The sequence below is a fragment of the Chrysemys picta genome, chromosome 1 (assembly GCF_011386835.1).
Source record: "Chrysemys picta bellii isolate R12L10 chromosome 1, ASM1138683v2, whole genome shotgun sequence".
In the NCBI taxonomy this organism is placed as follows: domain Eukaryota; kingdom Metazoa; phylum Chordata; order Testudines; family Emydidae; genus Chrysemys; species Chrysemys picta.
Window position 1 is genome coordinate 214,770,344 of NC_088791.1, and position 23,230 is coordinate 214,793,573.

At 41.1% G+C, this 23,230-nt stretch overlaps 1 protein-coding gene across 12 annotated transcripts in view; it reads right to left on the reverse strand.

Annotated features, from left to right (window-relative positions):
- CNKSR2 (connector enhancer of kinase suppressor of Ras 2) overlaps positions 1–23,230 on the reverse strand; it is a 366,844-nt gene that overhangs the window by 56,594 nt on the left and 287,020 nt on the right. For all 12 annotated transcript variants that reach the window (XR_010596212.1, XM_024106894.3, XM_008170199.4 and 9 more), the window contains 3 exons: positions 17,303–17,370; positions 9,700–9,800; positions 7,157–7,691 (listed from right to left, as the gene is read on the reverse strand). Coding sequence is in view for 11 of the 12 variants with exons in the window: in XM_024106894.3 (XP_023962662.1) it covers positions 7,157–7,691; positions 9,700–9,800; positions 17,303–17,370 (704 nt within the window). In the remaining variant the exon portion in view is untranslated. The remainder of the gene's footprint in view (positions 1–7,156; positions 7,692–9,699; positions 9,801–17,302; positions 17,371–23,230) is intronic.

The following is a 23,230-nucleotide window of genomic DNA, read 5'->3' on the forward strand; positions in this document are numbered from 1 at the left end:
GCCTAGCTCTTATATAGCACTTTTCCTCAGTAGATCTCAAAGTGGCTTATTAAGGAGATCGGTATCATTATCTGTAAGAAGTATGCCCATGCACAGTACTGATTTCTCTAAGTGAAAATCTTTATAGGAGTAGTTTATGGAAAAGTCCATGTTTTATATCGGTAGTAGACAAACATGTAAGTGAACAGACAGGAAACAGTTAAACAGCTTTTAATGGGGTGCGTGTCTTCTCAGGGATATTAGCGTGCTCTAGAAAGTTTAGAGAAAAGCTTATCTAAAATATAATAATTACACAAAACTGTAGCTCCTACACAGGAAAAAAAATGGCACAGGGCCAAAAGTGACTCTGTCAGGCTTTATAGTCTCTGGAAGAAGGCACATTAAGGCGCATGCTTCAGGGAAAACTTAATCTGACTCGTCCTTTGCTTAGTTGGTTACTATAAGGCTAGGATGGAGTGAAAGCAACTTCTCCCACAAGTGAGCCATTCCTAATGAAACTACCACTGGAGAGGAAAACTAAAGTACACTAGGCAGCAGTTCTGATTAAGCAGAACTGTCCAGTTTTCTGGAAAAAAATTAAGTGGGAGTTGATGGCACTCATTACCTCACATAATTGGGACCCGAAAACGTTCAATAACGCACAGTGAAACCTGTACAAGAGACCATTCTTATTAGGCAAATACCTGCCTTAAGAGACCATCTTAAAGTATCCCTGAATATATGGAGTAAAAATTTGCTTTGGCCTTATTAGAAAGCCTACCTGTGTTAAGCAATTAATTTTGTCATCTAGTAAGACAATTTTTTATTATATATGAATATATAGAGCTATACATGTGAAATTATATTTTACATTATGTAAAAAGAAGCATATTAAAATAATACCCAGCTGGACTTTGTCAAATCAGTGAGGTTGGGTTTTTCAGCCTAGATTAGCTTTTAAGAAATATTATGTCAACTAGATTAATAAAGACCACAGGAATATGCACAACAAAGTGTCCTATTTGTTTTATAAAGCATTTTGTTATTCATTTAAAACCAAGAACAGATAATTCCAGAGCCGTTAGACACTGTTTTCTGTCACTATACTTTTCCATTGCCTCTAACTGCCTGAAACAGCGATTTGCTACAAATGATTTACCTCTCTAAGAAATAAATTAAAATATTTTCTTTGCACTATGAATTCATGTCAGCAAACACATGTAAGCCACTGCAAATATATCCCAATATAATTGAGATGATTTTTTAAAAATACTCTTCAAACATTCCAAGCTACACTAATTATGAGTTAGTAGTGAGAGCTACTACTAGAAGTCTCAAAGACAATTAAGTGGTGGAATTGATGATAATAGTCCGTAAATGAAAATGGCAATAAGGAAGGCACTCCAGCCAAGGGGAAGTCATGATGAGAACCTTCAACCAAGCATTTAAAAACAGGTCAGATTGTAAAATGACACACAAAAATGCAGCCAGGAGATTAGCCCACTTGAGTCACAGGCTGTGTCAGACAGAACAACAACAACGGGAAATGTTCTGATTTTAACAAGACATATAGTTCACATCGTAGGTTAGAAGAACATTTTCCTTAGTGACCCTGAAGATGCTGTACTTTATGCCACCCATTAGGCTTCATGAGGTATGTTTCCAACCTGACATATTACCCATCATCTCTCTTATGCCTTCCTTCACTCATCTTAGACACTACATGACACACATACCTTTATTAACCCAAATAGTCACAGTGGGGAAAATATAACATGTTAATAGTCCTCTCCTGTCTGCTGGTGCAGATTTAAGCTGTCTAACAAGGTGGTCAAACCCACAGAATATATTTAATGGAGTCCTCTCTATTGGAAATCAGAGTCAATAGTTCTATATCACGAAAGCATACCCTGTCCTACTCATTTCAGGCATACATCATCCTCAACTTATATTCACCTGAGCTTCACAGATGAGTGCTGCTCACTACCTTTTAACCCCACTGTAAAAGTGAAAGGTACTCTATTTATAAGAAAAATAGAAAACAACACACTGAAGGCTACATGGCAGAAACACAGTTAAAATGGAGATGCTACATAGCCTTCATTATTTAAGCAAATATTGATCTTTCTGAGAAGTACTGTGTTACCATTTGGTCCAGCTACTGGCCCACTAGGGTTATATGTCATACAGTTCTTCATTAAAATGGAATGCCGCCTTGTCTACTTTAGAAAATGAAAAAAGCCTCACTGTTACCAGTTTCAGGAATCTGAAATACTTGACCTTATCCTGAGTTCACTTTTTGACTAAGACACTCTCCCTCGCCAAGGAGAAAAGGTTAATCCTGGGTTGTAACGTTCACTATGGAGATAACAACGGTCTTTCCCAGAGCTGATCCTATGGGTGTGGACACAGGCTTCTGCTCCTGGCTTTCCTTGTTTTGCCTAATTCAGCTTCCTGCACTCCCTCGCTATACACACTAGGTGGTGCGGAAGCAGCAAATTCTAGTTTCTCCACTTGTTGGCTGCTTTTGCTGCCTAGGGAGGGAGAAGCAAAGAACACAGTCCTGGGTGCACAGAGATGAAAGATGCCAGCAGCAGCCGCAGCAGCTCCTGCCCTAGCATTTAACAAGGAGCTTCAGATTAATCAAGCCCCAGCTACATTAAAGAATGAATTTTGATCTATGAACCTCCAAGACAGATGAGTTCCTCAGGCACAATGCAGATGACAAAACCCAGGACAAAGCATATAACAGCTGGAGACAAAGCAGTCGTGAATGAGGGTTTCTGGCTGTGAAACAAACTTCCAGCAGAGAGCAGGTTAATCTAGAGAGTCTGATCATATTTAGGAAACACTGCAAAAAACTTCCTCTTCAACACTCTCACCCCAAAACAACCACCCACTGGTTTCTACCGTAGTAAGAATGACACAGCATTGACACCCGTTGTAGCCAAATTATTACTTATTACAGTGCCCACTGTGCCTAAATGATCAAAAAGATATTGCTAGAATTCATGTGTTTATCTGCTAACTGAGGCTAGGCCAACGAGCAGCTTTAACCAATTAGCATTTTCCTTTCTGGTGGCTGTGTGTGTCCTGGAGTGAGGTACTAACCCATTGGGGGCCCTAAGCAGGAATATTTTTTTGTCCTCCCCAACATATAATAAAAAGCGAATAGCGGCCTCCCTTGAGCTGCTCAGAGCTCTAAGCAATTGCTTAGTCTGCTTATGCCTAACGCCAGATCTGGTGTCCTGTTAGTTATGGCAGCAGAGACTCTAATTGGTCCTCTTGTGGCCCATAGAAGGTAGTTCTAGTGAATGAGCAGGAAGGGAGCATTCCCTCTGGCCAAGTCAGTAGGAGCTATGCTCAATTTGCCGCTGCAGAGAGTTAGTGTTTATTTCTCTTACAGGTTAAATATTAATATTAGTAATTTCACCTTCTCCCACAAAATCATTGGTGCTATGAAAATGAGAGAATAATCATGCAAAACTAACTTTCAAAGAGTAAAGAAAGTAAAAATGAAGTAAGCTCTTTAGAGGCGAAAAGCAAATAAGCTGATCTGTCAAGAATAACTTTAGGTGCTCTTTGGCATCCAGTGGTGAAATCCATGTCAAAATATACACAGCACCGATAAACTTTAGGCCTGAAGGAGAGTGGGTGGCAGTGATGTGATGCATAACTGTCTAATTCTATTACCTCCATCTACAGTGAGGCAAATCTGAGAAGGCAGGACTTGTCCTTCATGACTTAATCACGGATACGTAATGTGTTTTGCCATTACCAATTAATACGTTCATCATGTGCAGCCTGCTTTAGAACAAAACAAGAGGCGGTTTGCTCCCAATGAGGATGCCTACGTGTTCCAAAGAATCACCCCTGAACAATGTCTGCCTGTGTAATAATCTCAGAAGTGAACACATGCACAAATACACATACACCACAGGAGATAAATTCCGGTTAAAAATAACAATAATCACAAGACAATGTCAATACAGAGAAAGAAAGTCTAAATGATTCATTAAGGAAATAAAAACGAGTAGTGCAATGTTAATGTGCTGGAGTAAAAATATAGAGATTGTACATAATAAAGTTAATGTTCTAACAAACCAACATAAGAAAGGGCATTCAGCATCTTTAATTCACCACAATGTACCAAGATATGGAACCAGAGCAGGTACACAAAATCATCCATTGTAGTGGCTCCTGCAATGCCTACTCTGAGCATGAAATAGTGATTTAAAGACACAGGGACAGATCCTCAGCTGTCATAAATCAGTGGAGCTCCATAGAAGTCAATAGAGCGATGCCAATTTACACCAGCTGATGATCTGATCGAGGGTTATAAACAAAGCACTGAATTCCTAAGCTGTGTGCAGTTGTCTGAACAACATTTTTCAAAAACATGGGATAAGGGATTGTAGTTTTAAATTAGTTGATTTTATTTTTTGTATTTTGTAATGGTGGGAATTAAAAATGAATGAAACAAAAAGCCCCAAAGACAAACTTCCAGCAATGACATTTAACTCACATGTTAACAGTTGCAAAGGAGTTGTATTTATTACCCAAAATCAACAGAAATGATTCAACTTTAACACACATATATTTATCCAATAGATCATAACTATTTGAGATTCATTAGGGTTAGGGTGACCAGATAGCAACTGTGAGAAAACGAAATGGGGGTGGGGAGTAATAGGCACCTATATAAGAAAAAGTCCCCCAAAACAGGACTGTCCCACATCTGATCATCCTAATTAGGGTACTACTCTAAAGAATCTATTACAAGGTACAGGGTCTTCTGAATCCCAACTTAGATTGTCTCTAAAGGTAACACTGTATATGGAAACTGGGGGTTATTGTTCTTTCTCTCTCTCTGTTCTCCCTGCTGGCCCTGAAAGAATGAATCTTGTCAATTTCAATTTTTTGCTTTCTCACATGGAGAAAGAGGGGTAATGGTGCAACATGCCCAAATGCACTCATCATCTCAGCAAACTCAATGTTATGAGCAAGTTTGTGTCACCACAGCGCAGAAACTGAGATTCTAGATTTTGGAAGAAGGTTGGCAATAAAATCCTGTCTGTCTACCAGTTAGCACACAGGAAAAGGCCAGTACTATAAACAGAACACTGTAGCCATAGCAACAAGCAGTTCAAACTTTTCAACATGCTACTTGATATTTTCTTCACATTTTTATATTCTCACGGTTAATTATTCACCATGAGCATTTTGCCCTTCTAGCTAGTCATTAACATCTCTGAAATGATTGCCTCTTTGGTAATTATTTGCTTTCCTAAAATTAAAACACAACAAAAACAAAACAAAACAAAAAACCCCAACATGAGCTTGTCAAGGAGACCCTTTCAAAATGGAAACGTACATGTCAATTTTGGAGAAGGGGCTGGAAATGCGGGGTGGGTGAGAGGGTGGTGGGTTGGGTGGGGGGAAGGTAGTCCAGATTCCGGCCTGTTAATCCAAGGTGTGTCCCTTTATTATTGCTGTGTGGTTTAAAATGCAACGAGAAAAGCTTTGCAACTGAACTTTAAATCACCTAAGAACACAGGGTCCATAACAAAGTCTCTAAGCCACCCCTAACAGTGTCAGTGCTGCTATTCTTTTCCTTTCATAAATTGGGAGGATTTTATCATTTTTTATTGCTACCATTAAAAGCTCATTTGAAGGCCAAATGCCCAGGGGGAAAAGTAGTTAGGGTAACATGTTTTGTCTGTGGGTGATGGAGTTTAATCATATAGCAAACTGCATCAGACATCTTAAGTTCTGACTCTTTAGTAGCCTAAATGTTACCCTATTAAATGTAAATGTTTGAAAGGTGCTCCAGATGAGCTGAAATGACAATTTACCTTAAAAAAATGGCACCAGGGTTAATTAAAAGCCAGATGCATATCACAGAATATCTAGTATCTATCAATTAAAAACATAAATATAGAGCAAAACTATTCACATCTGCCATGGAGAATAAAACAATTCAACACTAATTCCAATATTCAGCAGTACTGTTAGGTTGACAGTTTAATGGATACCTTTTTTTGTCTGTTTTGTAGTTTTGTGAAACTTCTTTACTCTTTCCCACCTCTCTGCCTCTTTCGTTTTCAGACTCCTTATTCATGCCAACTCTGCCAACAGGCCCTCTACACATTTTGAGGGATTCAGGTTAGTAGCAACCACAGTTCCTTCAAGAGGCTGGTAAGTTGTCTGCCTTCTTCACTGTTACAGATAACTTAATTGTAGCATAACCCCATAACTAACTGATGCAGGCCTTGTTTGCTGGCCCTTCAAGATGGTTGGTAAATGAACTTTGATAGCCAACATATGTTAAGAAGGTCTATAAATAATGGCGATGGATAGTTCATGAAACACATAAGGGGTAGATTTGTGATACCAGCGTATGCACCTATGGGGAGAAGGTTCCTCTGAAATCCTTGTTCTAGAGGTTAATTTGGATTACTCCGACAAAAAAACTGATCTCAAGATGAGCTAATGCACCATGGAAGAAGTGAATATGCTATTTCAGGCTGATTTTTATCCCAATTGTTCATGTAGATATTTTCTATGAAGTTCTTGTTTCATAAATTGTTTCTTGTATTTTTATCTTTCAAATTACATGTTAGAAAATGGTGAAGAACTGGTGAAAATATATTCTATTTATTTTCTGAACTAGTCACAGCCTGCTCAGCTGTCTTGTCAGGATTCTACAACCTACACAGTAAGCACTTAGGGCCTTGTCCTGCACTACTGAATCTAGTGGGAGTTTTGTTATTGACTTCAACAGGAGCAGGTTCTGAACTGGAAAGCCCACCAAATAGGTCTCAAAGGCATGAGTGTGTTAGTGGAGATGGAGAGTGAGTAGAAATGGAAAGGAAAGAGAAACAAAATCCATTAACTAAAAATGACTAGAAGAAAATAATAATTCTGTGCTGTAACCACGGGCTGTTCTGAAATCTAAGGTACATGACTCATCATTCTGTTAGTTATTAAGGAACTGTACAAAAAACAAATCAGAAAGGTCATTTCAATTGCTTCTGCAACAAGGATAAATTGTTAAATTTTAAAAGAAAATTAAAGAGACTATTCATTTTGTTTTAATTAAAGAGGAAAAGATTTTCAACTTGTAAGTTATTTAAATAGGAATCTTGAATAGCCATAGAGAATATTCAATACTTACTTTTATCTTCTTGGTTTTCTGTTGCTGCTTTCCCTTCTTCCTCTTCCTCATCTAACTTTTTCTGTTGTACATCTTCCTGGTGATCAGAGGCACTAACTGAAAGGTTCTGACAGCAGTGGTTGAACCCACTATCCCGAGGCAGAGTAAAACTGCGGGGCTTGCCTCCATTCCCATTTAGCACTTGCTTTCTCTCACCCTCTACCAAGGGAAATGGACCATAGTGATCCTGTAGGTGGCACTTTTGAGTTGGAAGAGTTGACTGCCGCCTGTGTTCTGGAGAGATTACAATTGAGTCAGAGAACACTGAATCCTCAAGAGGCAGAGTCTGAAGGTAGTGCAGTCCTGAGCTTGTCAGTGGCGTCTCTATTAAATCCTGCCAGGAACGTCGCTGACTGGCTGTTTTGCGTACAGGTGATTCAGTGGTGCTCCCTACTGCTTCTTGACGGAACTCTTCATGTGAAGACTGTGACTGGGAAGTTTCTGTAGATGAAAGTCGGCTGTGTTTTGGTTCCACAAAAGGGCTTGCACAGCTCATCTACAAAATGAATATTAACATAGTTTTTAGATTAAAATACATTCACATCTACTAATAATAAATACGCAGGTGTCATATTATCATGATGGTATTCACTCTAATCATGAGGGCATGTATTATCAGATTAACTAGTTTTGTCTCCTATGGTCATATTTTATCTCTGCATATATATATATATATATATATATATATGTAAATATACCGTACACATACACACACTAACACAATTACTGTGGATAAGATTCTTACTCACGTTGAATGCTCCTTACTCTGCAGAACAGCCCCATTGACTCCATGGGATTACTCACATTATTCAGAGTAAAACACTACCAAGTATGTACAAGGGTGGCAGAATCTGGCCCTATATTAGCTCATGAGTACTATCTTCAGATGACATCCAAATTCCACTGCAACCTTATTTAGTTGCATGTAACTCCTTAAACAAATTTCTTTGGGATGAAGTTTTCAGTGCTTGGACTCAGTATGAAGGTGAATGCTTTGGAAAGTTTACATAAAAATGTCCTTTAAGTTATATAGCCAGGAAAAAAAAATACTTCCCCCACATGCTCCAATCCAACATTTTGCACTCAGATAACACATACACCTCCGAAACCAGGAATTTGAAATCTTGTCTTGTTTTGTGCTCCTACTTTTGTTTATTCAATTTTTTAAGATCCACTAATTTTTTAGTACATCGACACAACTTAAAAATTCTGAAGGCGGTGTGAGTTCGAGCTTCATAATCTGGCCTTATGTTAACAACTGCTGGGAGAAGAAACTGAATAAGATTAACTTTTTTGTTTTAATTTATAGATATACACAAGTTTTCACAAACAAAACAACTGTAATCACTGGAGACAGAACTTGTATGTTAGATAACTACTGAAGCTTTTCTGGAAATTAAGAGTGCATTTGCTACTTAAAAGGGTGTTGCTTGATGTTTACACTTGACAGCACAATCATGTGTTTAGGAAGAATCTCTGAATGTTACCGAGGGTAACTGGGCTTCTACTTGAGTGAGTAGGTTCTGTTTTGTACAATGGAGTGGTCCTAGAAATGGTGTCATAAGAGGGATTGGAAGGAATTCTGTAACTGAACTAGGTGTCTGGTGAGCAAGGTTATGTGTCCTCACAAAACCAGGGTTTTGTACACATTGGTGGAGATAGCAGTGCTGGTTGTCCTCTTATTTCTAATTGTCACATATAAAATTTGCTCCCCTGGGCCTGTTCTAGTGTTAGTAAGTTGTGTTGTTTAATGAATGTTTTCAATAAAGCAGTGTACTGGAAAGTAAAGTACTATAACATCTTCGGAGTTTTTTAATGAGAAAAGGAGAAAAGCATCATCATCCCACAATTTTTTTTTAAACAGAGTATTTCACTGAACCATAGCTGCATAAATGTCATCCTTGGTGCCTTCCATGTTAACTCAGGCTATTTAGGAGCATCGGGTTTTATTTTTGTGTGTTTGTTCTTTGTTTGTTTATTTATTTTTAAGTCTATGACATAGCAGTCTTCTCTCCCTGATTTTCCTTCTCCTTGTAGAGAACACAGATTCTTTTCTCTGTAGCTATGCAAGACATGATTATTAAATCACAGCTTCCTTTCCTGCCCCTGGACAAAATTCCAGCCTTACGAATGACACCTATACACCCCTGTTCCTTGATGCTAATCAATATTTTGTCTATTTTCCAGCTAGGGCTATTTCCTGACTACTAATCATATGGAGGTTTTGAAATTCAGGAAAACTATACATTTAAAAAGATACACAATCATCATGATCTTAAGTTTGATCAGAAACAGGTTGTGACTAAAAATGTGTTTTATGGTCTTTTTACACCTCCCAGGGATGAATGCAAACATTTTATCAAGGACTGAGATAATGAAATTTGTTCTTTTCAGAGTTTTATACTTACAGATTTTTTTTTAATCTCACAAGAAATGATTCAAGTAGGCAAAACTGATGCTTTATGCCAAACACATTTCCAAATAAGTAACTGTAGATGACTTACCGAAGGAGGTCGTGGGTATGTATCATATGGGGGTGGTGGACTGTCTTGTTTGGGTGTTGATGGAGTGTCTGCTTCTTCCTTATCACTCTCACTCCAGTAATCTAAAAAATTGTATACATGTCAGATCCAAAAATTAAACTATCTTGATATATATATATATATACACACACACACACACACACACACTCGCTTTCAAGAAAACAAATGCCAAAACAAACCTCAGATACCACTGTGAAATAAGCATTGTCAACTACTGACTTCATAAATGACAACCACAATAATTTTAAGTTGTTATCATCTAAAGACAGAACGACCTCAAAACATTTTTTATAGATCTAACCTATCACTCCATCTTCAGCAGATTACATACTAATCTCTGAAACACTGTGAATACGAACTGTAGAGTATATAAACGATAAACGTGGCATTTGTACAAAATACTCATAGTACTCTATAAAACGTTCGGCTTTACACAACATTACTACATCAACATTTGCCAAATAAAATAGGAGAAAAATTGGTTGGAGTCTGTTGAAACTATATTTTAAGTAGAAAAAAAATGAAAAAAATCTTAACTTGCTATTATCCTTGAGTTATGAAGCAGCATTAATGCTAACAAACTTAGCTAACAACATGAAGAATATGAAACAAACAAACAAAATCCTATCACCTGTATAGTCAGGTATAGTCTTTTCATGAATTTCTCACAGCTCTTCAGGCTCTTTGACGTGATTTCCAGTGGGAATCAGTTGTATGGGAGGTAAGACAGGAATCTGTCTCTGTCTTAGGCATGTTGGTAAGGTGCCTACTGCCTTGTTATCACAGCAAAAATGTGACTGATAAGATAATGAGCCAAATTCAGCCAGTGCAATGGACATGGAAGTCCTTGGGCCAAATTTAGTGGTGCTGTAGATTGCACATTAGGCTTAAATTGGCCATAAGATGGGGTCTAATTTGCACCAAATTGGTATTTGGTAAGTGGGCAACAGAGAAAAAGAAATGATAAAAGACAGCGTTTGTAATGTATAATTCTGTGGGCAAGCAACGATAGAAAGGTAAGGGAGGTGTCATTTAATTTGTAAAAATCTAAAGACTTATAATTTCTATCATATCATCCTCTGTGGTATGGCAGAGGGGACTCGCTGCCCCTCACTCTGGGTCCTCTGGTTGATGGAAGTTTTGATAATACAATATCGTCAGAAATGGGTCAAGTTGGGTATCGTTGAAAACCTTTTCACCCACAAACACAACGGTGCCAAACATAACAAACCTAGAATAATCATGTAGATATATTTTTGAGAAAATGTTTAAAAATCAATGTTTTAAATTTATTCTTTAACACAGGCATGTTGAACATGCAGCCTCACAAAGTTAAATTGACTGATAGTACTATATTACGTTATCAGTGAATGCTCAGAACATGATACCTGATTAATATTTTTTATGTTACAGATTACTATAAATGGAAGGAGTGCTTCAAATTGATTTGCCATCATCGGCAAAAAAAAAAGAAGTGGTTCAGTAGTATTGTTTATCAGCTTTGTTTATTATGTGAAAAGAGTTGTAATGAGGCTCTGGTTGAGAGATTGACATCCAGCCAGAAATCACTGGAATACATCTACAAATGGTATGCACATAGTTACATAACATACATTATATAACATAATTAATTACAATCACAAAGTAATTTATTACAAACTCCTTCTTGTTTTTACTTTGGTCTTGATCATTTTTAGGCATCAATGGGAAGACAGAGTACCAACTAATAGCTGAATCATTGGAGAATACCAACTTGAAGGACCTGGTTAAACACAATGCTCAATGGCACCTTACACACTATAAGAAGTCCACCTAAAAACTGATTTTGGCATGATTGGAGAGGAAATACATTGAACAACAGGAAAATGTTGAATATGCTGGGACCAGTGCCACCTATGGGTGAGACTCACCTTATCCTAGGTCCCATGGCATGCATTTCGAGAAGAACACCTGCTTTTTCTGCGGGTAGATGGAAGCCCAAAGGCATTCATTAAGCACAGTTTCAACACTTGAGACAAGTGAGAAACTGTATGAAGCAGTCACTTTGAGTCAGAACGTTGCATGGAAAGTAAAGTTAACAGGGTGCATGACTGGGATGACTTCCCCAGAAGTAACCAAGCACCACCTAGATTCATTAGACTCTTTCAGTGCCAAGAAAGGGCAATTTTAAAGCTACAAATGAGCTTACTTGCGCTAGCAACCCCTTTGTGTCTGATGGACCGGAGCTCATTAATATCATGATGAAAGCAGTCTTCAGTGATGAGATAGCTAAAGATGTCAGTTGAATGGATATTTTGGGTCATGACTTGTATGAAGCCTTCACAACCCAAAGAATTACCCAAGGCTCTGTCAATTTATGGGCTCCAATCAAGAAGAACAGACTAAAGCTGTGCTCGAATGCAAAAAGGAAAGTCAGATTGAAGGTGGCAGATACTACTACAGAGCTAACCACAGATAGGTCGCTTGCTCCTCTCCTGATCCTGTCCAGATCTCAGTGTGAGTTGATCTGTGTGAGACTTTGAGAAAAGACAAATTATCCGTGGTATCACACTCAATGTTTGAATGCAGCTGAACAATGCATATTGCCACCTGAAAAGCAAACTAATGCACATCTTGCATAGTCTTCCTAGGCCAGCACCTACTGACAATGTGATCGGTATCTCATGCCAGCAAAGGCCTTTCAGGGTAGCAATCATAGATGGCATGGCTGAGGTACAAGCTGTCAATAAACCAGAAACTGTTAACACCTGCCAAGATGTGGCTGAACACTTCATTATGTGCCTACAGAGAAAATACTGGACCTATGACAAAGTCCACTTCATGTTTGACACATATGCAGAGGAATCAATTAAAAATATTACCAGAAAGAGGAGACTCCATGGTATTGCACTGGTCCCATACAAATTCATTGACTCCATGAACATCTCCAATGTCACAATGAAGAAACTACTGTCTCATACTCGCATGAAGGATGAGTTAACTGCATACCTTGCAGGAAAAATGATCCAGCATGTGAAGAATTGCTCAAGGAATTTCATCATTGCACGGTGTAATGAAACTGCTGCCTTAAACTGTTCAGTGGAGTTTCTTCCTAGTTTTCATGAGGAAGCTGACACTAAAAATATCTTGCATTCCATCAATACCACAGAGGGAGGTGCTTCTAAACTCTGGCTCTTTGCACAAGATAAAGATGTTCTAGTGCTCTCTGTGAGATGCTAACCAAGACTTTCTGCAAGATTCTGTTTTGGTGCCTGCTGCTGGGGACCAGAATCACTGCATATCCCTCAGAGATGTATTCATTTCGCTCAGACCATTATAAGCTACCACACTGCCAGGTTTCCATGCTCTTTCTGGATGTGACACTACTGGAAGGTTGGCTGGAAAGACTAAATTATCTTGGCATTTGATTCAGCCTTTGAAGACTCTCTCTTCACTCTGATGGTGCTCGGAACAGCTGAGAAAGTCACTGATTAAGGTATAAATGCACCGGAGGTGTTCATATGCCGAGTTTACTATTTGAAGACCACCATTAGGACACTTGCAGAGCTATGTTGGCAGATGTTTTTCCAAGAAGCAGACAGATGGAGAAAAATTGCCACCAACAAGGAGGTGCATTTATACCTGCTATCAAGAGGCAAATTATCAAGCAATAGGATGGCTCCAGGATGATCAAATGCATCCAAAATTACTCTCCCCTTAGGTCTGGGAAGATGGACTGACCACACCAGTTGTGGGTTAAGTACCAGGCACCCCCAAATCAATCCTTCAGCTAATCAAATAGTGGAGTGCAAAGACCAAATCTTCACCACCCTGCAAATGTTTGGCCAGCAGCCTGTCTTGCACAGGGAATGTGGTGTGGATGAGGATCAATGAGACGTGTCTAGCAGTGGTGCCATAGACAGAGATGACACTGATGATGCCTTTGATAAAGAAATGTTTTAAGTCCTCCATGACAAGGCATGCTTCCCTAGGATTACTGAAGATGAATGTCTTTTTTTATGTGAGTAATGCATACCTGTATTAAAGAATAATTCAAAAAGAGTTGAGTTTTAAACATTTGTACAAATATATATCTACATAAATGTTCTAGATTCATCACATTTGGCACCATTGTGTTTGGGAGAAAAAGGGCTTTCAAATGATACCCAATTTGACAAATTTCTGATGACATTATATTATCAAAATTTCCACCAACTGGATGACCTGGAGCTGGGAGCAGTGAGTTCCCCCCTGCCATGCCACAGAGGCTGACACCATTGAAATTATGATTCTGTAGATTTTTACGAATAAAATGACATCTCCCTTAGCTTTCTATCACTAACCTGTCCACCTAATGAGATTTTACTGCATTATACTCCCGGACTAAGAGTTCAAGATAAAGCACAGATTGTAGCTTACATACGCACCATCCCAAACATTCTTGGAGCAAAACTCAGCCACATCATACGTGGGCACCACTCCCTGAGTTTGGCCTCCGCATAATAATACAAGATGCGTGAGAGTGACAATTATTTTGCACACCCACTGACTGCCACCTCAATTTAAGTTAAACAACTTTGCCACTTTCATGTGAAGTGCAACGTTGACTACTGGTTATATATCACCACTCAGTTTTTCTTTGTATCAGCACCTGGTATTTAGGCAGTACAGTGCGGTAGAATAGCTTAGTCCATAGTTTTTTGTCGGCAATTCTACCACCTTCACCAAATATAGGTCCAAAGAAGTACATTACATGGTTCTATTCCCCTTTGATATATTGATGAAGAGTGGTTCTTGCTGTAACATATAAACTATTAGATATTTTCAACCTTTTGTTAACTTAATTTTGAAGTTCATACATCACATAGCCCTTACTTAACAGATTTTATTGGGTTGATCAATGTACTATCCAATTAAAAATATGCTGTACCTAATAATATATTTAAGGGTATAAAAGATACAACGGAAGCTATTTACTTTTTAAACAAAATTAAGATCTTACTGTAAACTGTATTTCCCTTTGGTTTTGGTGTACTTTTAAGTGCTAATAATTTTTGGTTGCTTTTATAACAAGCCAGTTTTCCTGGAATGATTTTGTCTGTCTTGATTTGTGACAGGCATGTAGCCGAGAGGTGTCCTCATAAAGCAACTGAATATGAATACAGGTTTCATGAATCATTAAAACACAAACTTTAAGTAGTTTTATCTACACAGAAACCCCCAAGTAATTTCCTTCATGTGATCAGAGGCCTAAGTCCTGAGAAAGAGCAAAAAATACAATAAAATAAAAAGTTAGAAGTCTTTGAGTCTTAGTCTCTCTCAAATTACTAAAAAAAAAAAGTGTCTGCATCCAAGTATGTGCATGTGTATTACAGCAAAGCCTGAGGGAACTGCTTATGGTGAAATGCCTGTCAGCAATTCCATCGCAACACATGTTTTTTCTGGCTTATAACTCAAATATTTAGGCTTAAACTTAGCAACACAGGAGAACATTTTCTTAAAAAAAAAACCCAACAACCCACCTAGTTGCTGTTTGATTTGTATAAAGCAAAAAATATAATTTGACCAATGCTTTTGTGCACTTCACTAGTCAAAATTAAATTTGGCTGACAACCTGCAATTTTGCAGTCTAGAAAGAAATCTGCTGCTGTAAGTGGTGTCTTTTAGATTAAACAAATCAAAATGCCTCTTGTCATTTTTAAAGGTATCATGACTTTTTTAGTAAGAGAACGATTGTTAGTATCAATGTGCTGCCCTAATCTCTAACTGGGATAACTGATTACATTCTGACTACCTAAAATCTGTATGATATTAAACCATTGCCACATTTTACTCCACAAGTGACAGAATTTCAATGGTGGGCATAATCAGTGCACAGAGCATGCTTTGGAAACCTTCTGGATTAATGGTCGTAGGTTGAATCAGGGTGTCAATTCAGAAATGTTCATCTTAAGTCGAATGTCGTAAAGTTGAGGACTGCCTGTTCTCTACTGGTATGAAAAATAAATATTCCTCTCCTCTATTTTACAATATTGGAAAAAAAGTAATCTGTGTCTCCAAAGATGTCCCTTATTGTGTCATTAACATTCACTACATTTAATGTGGAACGATTTTGATATTATTGATATAAAGTATTCTGTGAAGGTTTCACTTGAAGAAAGACACATTTCCACCAGAACTTCACCCACAATTCAGTGATTTGTGCATCTCTGAAAAACGTGAGATATATTTATGCACAGTAGGTTCAGAAGCATTCAATGCTTAATTGAAACAGGTTTGACAACTGCTGTTGAATTGTTTCAATGGTATTAAAAGCCCTTGATGCAGAAGACCAAATAGAATAGAAATAGAAGACTTTTTGAAAAATCAAGCATGTAGTTGAATAATGGCAGAGCCACAGAATCACAGAAATGTCAGCTTTAGAGTTTCATATAGTGCAAAAATGCTTAAAACCATAAATTGTTTTTATTTAGTTAACCTGATGCCTTTAGTAATTAAGGACACTATTCAGAAACAAAACAGCCCTTGTGCTATCAGTCAAGGGAGGCTCCACGAAGGCACTCAACTGAACTAAAAACCCTATAGTCTGGTGAATGATGGATGTGCAATTGACGCTCCCTCTAGCTACATACCTCTTGCCCTGCTTGAACACAAATACACAAACAAATACAGAGGGCATTGTCTACTCCATATGATAAACCAATGTGAGGGAATGATGTTAGAGAGATAACAAGGAACATTCATGAGAATTGCCAGGGATGTCTTTCTTGAATAAGTGGGAGGAGGGAGTCTCACTGCTGACCTTAATTACCTTGGACGCCATTTTAAATTTAAATAGTCTGAGGCCTCAATTTGCTTAAAATGTCTACAACACACTGAGGTCTATGATCCTATGATAAGGAGGCCACTCGTCTTTCCTTTCTCTGGAGGCCCTTCCTTTCTCAGTCCAACAGAGCTTGATCCCCAACTACTGGAAGTTGTTTGTGCTTCCATCACATATACGTTGACCTAAATACCGTGGTGGTTGCTGTGGGGCTAGGTCTTCAGAAGGATTCTTTTTTCTACATACCTACCACCTCTTGGAGAGGAGATTAATTATATTGGTGGAAAAAGCCCTTCTGTCAAAGTAGGAAGCATCTACACACTATGACTCTACAGTGGCACAGGTGCAATGCCATAACTGTGCCACCATAGTCCCGGTGGTGTAGACATACCCTAAGTCAACAGACTTTAGAAGAAAGATTCTTCCCTGTGAATTCAAGCTTCAACCTTGTTGAAAGGATTTTGCTTTTGAGTGAAGAAAAACAAACAAACAACTCTGCAACAGCTGTGAAACCCATTTATGAATTTTTCTTAGATGATGGGAATGGGACCTAGGACACAGAGAAAAATATAAAGAATAGTTCAGCCGAGAAGGGGAGCTAGGGTTGCCAGATTTGGTTGGATGTATTCCTGGAGGTTTCCTCACAAGACATAATCTTTAATTAAAGATTAATCTGTAATTCCTGGAGACTCCAGGACAATCCTGGAGGCCTGGCAACCCTAAGGGAAGCTAAATGAAGTAAGCAAAATAATACCACTGTACCTTGCTCTTGCTTGATCCTCTCTCTTTCTGCACAGCCAGCAGCAAGCATGTTAATTCTGTTTAGCCATCTGAAATAATATTTAAAAAAAAGCAGTGAGATTAATTTAACATGTTAATATTTTGGACTTTGCTACTTTTAAAAGGTTATAAACCATCTGAAAGAGATACATGACAATGATATTTTATATATAAGGTAGCGGATTTCTTTGATATTTCTATTTATGGTGTCTTCAAAGAACTATAATTTTGCTGTTGAACAATTGTTTCCGAACCAAAGTTTCTGTTTCAAAAGGAAAATCTTGACTGAAGATGTCAAACATCTATAAAATAAAGACTTTTGCGATAATCAAAGCCCTATTAAATCTGATGCTCACAGATATGTCACCCTACCAATACTCCCGCTGTTCTGATTTCTCAAGAACACACACTGTTTTACAGAGATTTAAGCAACACTTTAAGGCCTGATTTGGCATCGTAGCAGGGGAAAAAGATCAAACCCAGTAGTCAAAAGAACAGGTTCACTTCTGGACAGACAAGGGGGTTTAATTATGCCATTATAGTGTTGTAAAGCTTACCTACAGTGCATAGTATAAAGAGATGGAAGCACACCAGAACCTGTTTTTTGTGTGTTGGGGAAGCAGAGGAGTGAAAGGTAGTTGCATCAAAACACAATTCACATTTAAAGTTCTAACTTCTATTTAGACCTGAAAAAACACATCCATAAACTGCATGAATTAAAAAAAAATGCATCTATATTATTTTTTTCTAGCAATGCTGTCATTGTCAAACATGCATTCAACTGCCTGTAGCAACACACTGCTTCAACCTCCCCTTGTTCCCCTATGGGGCCCTCAGTGTGTTCATTATCCAACTGCTCACACTGCATCAACTCCTCCATCACTGAGGCTTTAAACCAACATGACAACCTCCCATAGATAAATCTGGAATTATTTCTCAAAAAAATTCCATTGCCAGGGTTATAGAACCCTTGCTTGCCAATCTAATGAACAGCAATTTTAATGCTTAAATATACAACAAAATGAGAGGGACTACCAGTGTTAACTCTGTTCTTACTTGAAGAACGTATTCTGCTAATATTCTTGTTTCAGAGCCGGCTATGCCTCCTTTGCACACTGTATATAAGGAAATAGAATATTTTCTTGACAAGTGAGGTATAGCATCTTTTGCAATTGTTTCCAAATAACAGTTTCCAAGGTATTTCAGCAGATGTTAACCATACATCAGATCATGATGTGCTGAAGCTCTACTTCAAAAGGACCACAGCATTGTCCTTTGACAGTTGAAATCATGTACAAGAAACATAAATCACTTTACATTAGGAATAACAGTAGCTAGCTGCGAAGTTACTGTTGCTGTGACTACAGAACATCTCACACGAACATCTAATTAATGTTACCACGGGGAGGAGAGAAGACAAGCGAATCAGAATAAAAGATTACAAAATTTCAGTTATAATAGTTAATAGCTGCCATACATTTATAAAAATAACTGGAGTCTTAAAGCAAAAGCAAGCAAACAAAAACAAACCAACTAACCCTGCCCCACAGAACTGTTCATGTCTTAAATCAGAAGAGAGAAGGACCCTTAGCAAAAAACTATCAAAGCGTTACATTAAGTTCTTCACAAAGATCAACCTAAAATATGGTAAAAGCACGGCAGTGAGGCATGATCCATGGTTTTTACTTCAGTTCACAGTTTACTACTACTAAATGCAGCCAATGTGCACTAAGAAGAAGAAGAAGAAAAAAACCCCAAACAAACTCAACCCTCCAAACAAACAAACAAAAAACAAACCAGTGAAATATTACTGAAAAGAATATCATCTCAGAACACTAGATACTAAAGATAATAAGGTTTTTCTTTTAGCAAGATAAGACGGTTACTCACCGTTGTAACTGTTGTTCTTCGAGATGTGTTGCTCATATCCATTCCATTAGGTGTGTGCGCGCCGCGTGCACGATCGTCGGAAGATTTTTACCCTAGCAACACCGGCGGGTCGGCTGTGGAGCCCCCTAGAGTGGCGCCTTCATGGCGCTGAATATATACCCCAGCCGACCCGGCGCCCCCTCAGTTCCTTCTTGCCGGCTACTCCGACAGTGGGGACGGGGGGCGGGTTTGGAATGGATATGAGCAACACATCTCGAAGAACAACAGTTACAACGGTGAGTAACCGTCTTTTCTTCTTCGAGTGCTTGCTCATATCCATTCCATTAGGTGACTCCCAAGCCCAACTTAGGTGGTGGGGTCGGAGTGAGACATTGCTGTGTGCAAAACCGCTGATCCGAAGGCAGCATCGTCCCTGGACTGCTGCACTAGTGCATAGTGAGCTGTAAACGTGTGGACTGATGACCAAACCGCAGCTCTACAAATGTCCTGGATCGGAACTTGCGCCAGGAAAGCAGTCGAGGAAGCTTGGGCCCTCGTGGAATGAGCGGTGAGGTGCGGTGCTGAGACACCTGCCAGGTCATAGCAAGTCCGGATGCAAGACGTAATCCAAGAGGATAGGCGTTGTGAGGAGACCGGTGAGCCTTTCATTCGGTCGGCCACTGCAACGAAGAGTTGCGTCGTCTTTCTAAAGTGCCTTGTGCGGTCAATATAGAAGGCCAGGGCCCTGCGTACGTCCAGAGAATGCCAACGTTGATCCTGGCGAGTAGCATGTGGTTTAGGATGAAAGACCGGGAGAAATATATCCTGGTTGATATGAAATGGAGAAACCACCTTAGGGAGAAAGGCAGGATGTGGGCGGAGCTGCACTTTATCCTTATGGAAAACTGTGTAAGGGGGCTCGGATGTAAGCGCCCTGAGTTCAGAAACGCGCCTTGCTGAGGTGATGGCTACGAGGAAGGCTGTCTTCCAGGATAGGTACAGAAGTGAACAGGTGGCCAGTGGCTCGAATGGAGGACCTGTGAGCTTGGAGAGAACCAGGTTGAGGTCCCACGTCGGAACGGGCTGACGTTGTTGTGGGTACATCCGGTCTAAGCCCTTGAGGAATCTAACGACCATCGGGTTAGAGAATACCGAGGACGCGAGTTCCCCTGGGTGAAAGGCCGATATAGCGGCCAGGTGAACTCTAACTGAAGATATCGCCAACCCTTGCTGTTTTAGGGAGAGGAGATATTCCAAAATGAGAGGGATAGGTGCCTGTAACGGGGACGTGGCTCGTTGTTCGCACCAACAGGAGAACCGCTTCCACTTGGCCAAGTATGTGGTCCGTGTTGAGGGCTTCCTACTGCTCAGCAGAATCTGTTGGACAGAGTGCGAGCACTGCTGCTCTGCCTGGGTGAACCATGGAGCAGCCACGCCGTGAGGTGGAGTGATTGCAGGTCGGGGTGACGCAGGCGGCCGTGGTCCTGAGAGATGAGGTCCGGGCATAATGGAAGCGGGATCGGTGTCTGAACCGAGAGCTCCAACAGCGTGGTGTACCAATGTTGTCTCGGCCACGCTGGGGCGATCAGAATCACCTGTGCCTGGTCTCTGCGCAATTTGAGCAGTACCTTGTGGACCAGAGGAAACGGAGGGAAGGCATAAAACAGGTGGTCTTTCCAGGGAAGGAGAAACGCGTCCGAGAGAGAGCCCGGAGCTCGACCTTGCAGGGAGCAGAACACGTGGCACTTCCTGTTGTCTCGAGATGCAAACAGGTCTATCTGGGGAAACCCCCACTTCTGGAAAACGGAATGTATGATGTCCGGACGGATAGACCACTCGTGTGTTTGAAAGGACCTGCTGAGTCGGTCCGCCAGAGTGTTCTGGACTCCAGGGAGGAACGATGCCGTGAGATGGATTGAGTGGGCGATGCAGAAGTCCCACAGGCGAATGGCCTCTTGGCATAGAATTGACGAACGTGCTCCTCCTTGCTTGTTGATGTAAAACATGGCAGTGGTGTTGTCGATGAGAACTAACACACAACGGCCACGTAGGAGATTGAGAAATGCCTGGCACGCCAGGCGCACCGCCATCAGTTCCCGAACATTGATGTGCAGGGCTATCTGGGGTGCAGTCCACAGGCCCTGGGTATGGTGTTCGTTGAGATGGGCGCCCCAACCCAGGGATGAAGCGTCTGTGACCAGGTGCAGAGAGGGTTGTGGGGCGTGAAACGGCATCCCCTCGCAAACCACCTTGTGGTCTAGCCACCATGTGAGGGAGGTCAGGACCGAGTTCGGGACCGTGACCACCGTGTTCAGGCTGTCCCGATGTGGGCGGTATCTTGATGACACCCAGGTCTGGAGTGGGCGAAGCCGAAGTCTGGCATGCCTGGTTACGTACGTGCAGGAAGCCATGTGACCCAGCAGGGTAAGGCACGACCTCACCGTGGTAGTTGGGAAGGCCTTGAGTCCTTGAATGAGGCTCGTGATGGTGCAAAAGCGATTGTCTGGCAGGATGGCTTGTGCACGTCTGGAGTCTAGAACCGCGCCGATGAATTCTATTCTCTGGGTAGGTTCTAGAGTGGATTTGTCCTTGTTGAGTAGGATACCCAACTTGTTGAATGTGTGCACTATTATGTGGACGTGATCTCGAACTTGTTCTTTGGTGCGACCGCGTACCAGCCAGTCGTCTAGGTACGGGAACACCTGTATCCCTTGCCGACGAAGGTACGCTGCCACGACAGCCATACATTTCGTGAACACCCTTGGGGCCGAGGATAGGCCGAAGGGAAGGACTGCAAATTGGTAGTGCACCTTGCTTACCACGAATCGCAGGAAGCGTCTGTGAGGCGGGTAAATTGCTATGTGAAAGTATGCATCTTTCATGTCGAGGGCGGCGAACCAGTCTCCAGGATCGAGGGAAGGGATAATGGCCCCCAAAGAGACCATGCGGAACTTCAACTTTACTACGAATTTGTTGAGTCCGCGCAAGTCCAAGATGGGTCGCAGACCTCCTTTGGACTTGGGAATGAGGAAGTAACGGGAATAGAATCCCCTGCCCCTTAACTCCACTGGAACCTCCTCTATGGCCCCCATAGCAAGGAGCGTGGAAACTTCCTGTATAAGAAGTTGCTCGTGAGAAGGGTCCCTGAAGAGGGACGGGGAAGGGGGGGAGGAGGGGGGAATTGAGGAAAACTGGATAGCATATCCCCTGTCCACCGTGCGAAGGACCCAACGGTCCGAGGTTATAAGGGACCAGGCATGGTGGAAATGGGAAAGGCGATCCCGAAAGGATGGGGCTGGATCCTGTGGGATGACCGGGGCGCCGTCCTCGACCGCACCTTCAAAAGTTCTGCCTGGGGCCCGAAGGTGGTCTAGGTGGCCCCTGGTTCTGACCAGGTTCAGGGCCGGTCCACCTTCTTCTACCACCTCGTCCTCGCCTCCGGGTCGAGTCCTGTCTCTGACGAGGCGGGGGGGGGGGGTAGAAACGCTGAGGCTGCGGTCTAAATGGCCTGCGCTGAGGGCCCACAACATGCATCCCCAAGGAACGCATGATCGTCCTGGAGTCCTTGAGGCTCTGCAGGCGAGAGTCCGTCTTTTCTGAAAACAACCCTTGTCCTTCAAAGGGCAGATCCTGCAGGGTTTGCTGCAGTTCCTGAGGCAGACCCGAAACCTGGAGCCAGGAGATCCTCCGCATAGCGATACCTGAAGCCAGGGTTCTCGCAGCAGAGTCCGCTATGTCTAAGGAGGCCTGTAAGGAGGTCCGAGCCACCTTCTTACCCTCCTCCACCAGGGCTCCAAACTCCTCCCTGGACTCTTGGGGAACCAACTCCTTGAACTTCCCCATAGAGTTCCAGGAGTTAAAGCTATAGCGGCTCAAGAGCGCCTGTTGATTAGCCGCTCTAAGTTGCAGCCCTCCGGCTGAGTAAACTTTACGGCCGAATAAATCGAGGCGCTTAGCCTCCTTCGATTTGGGCGCTGCGGCCTGCTGACCGTGGCGCTCCCTTGCGTTCACTGATGCCACCACCAGTGAACACGGCTGGGG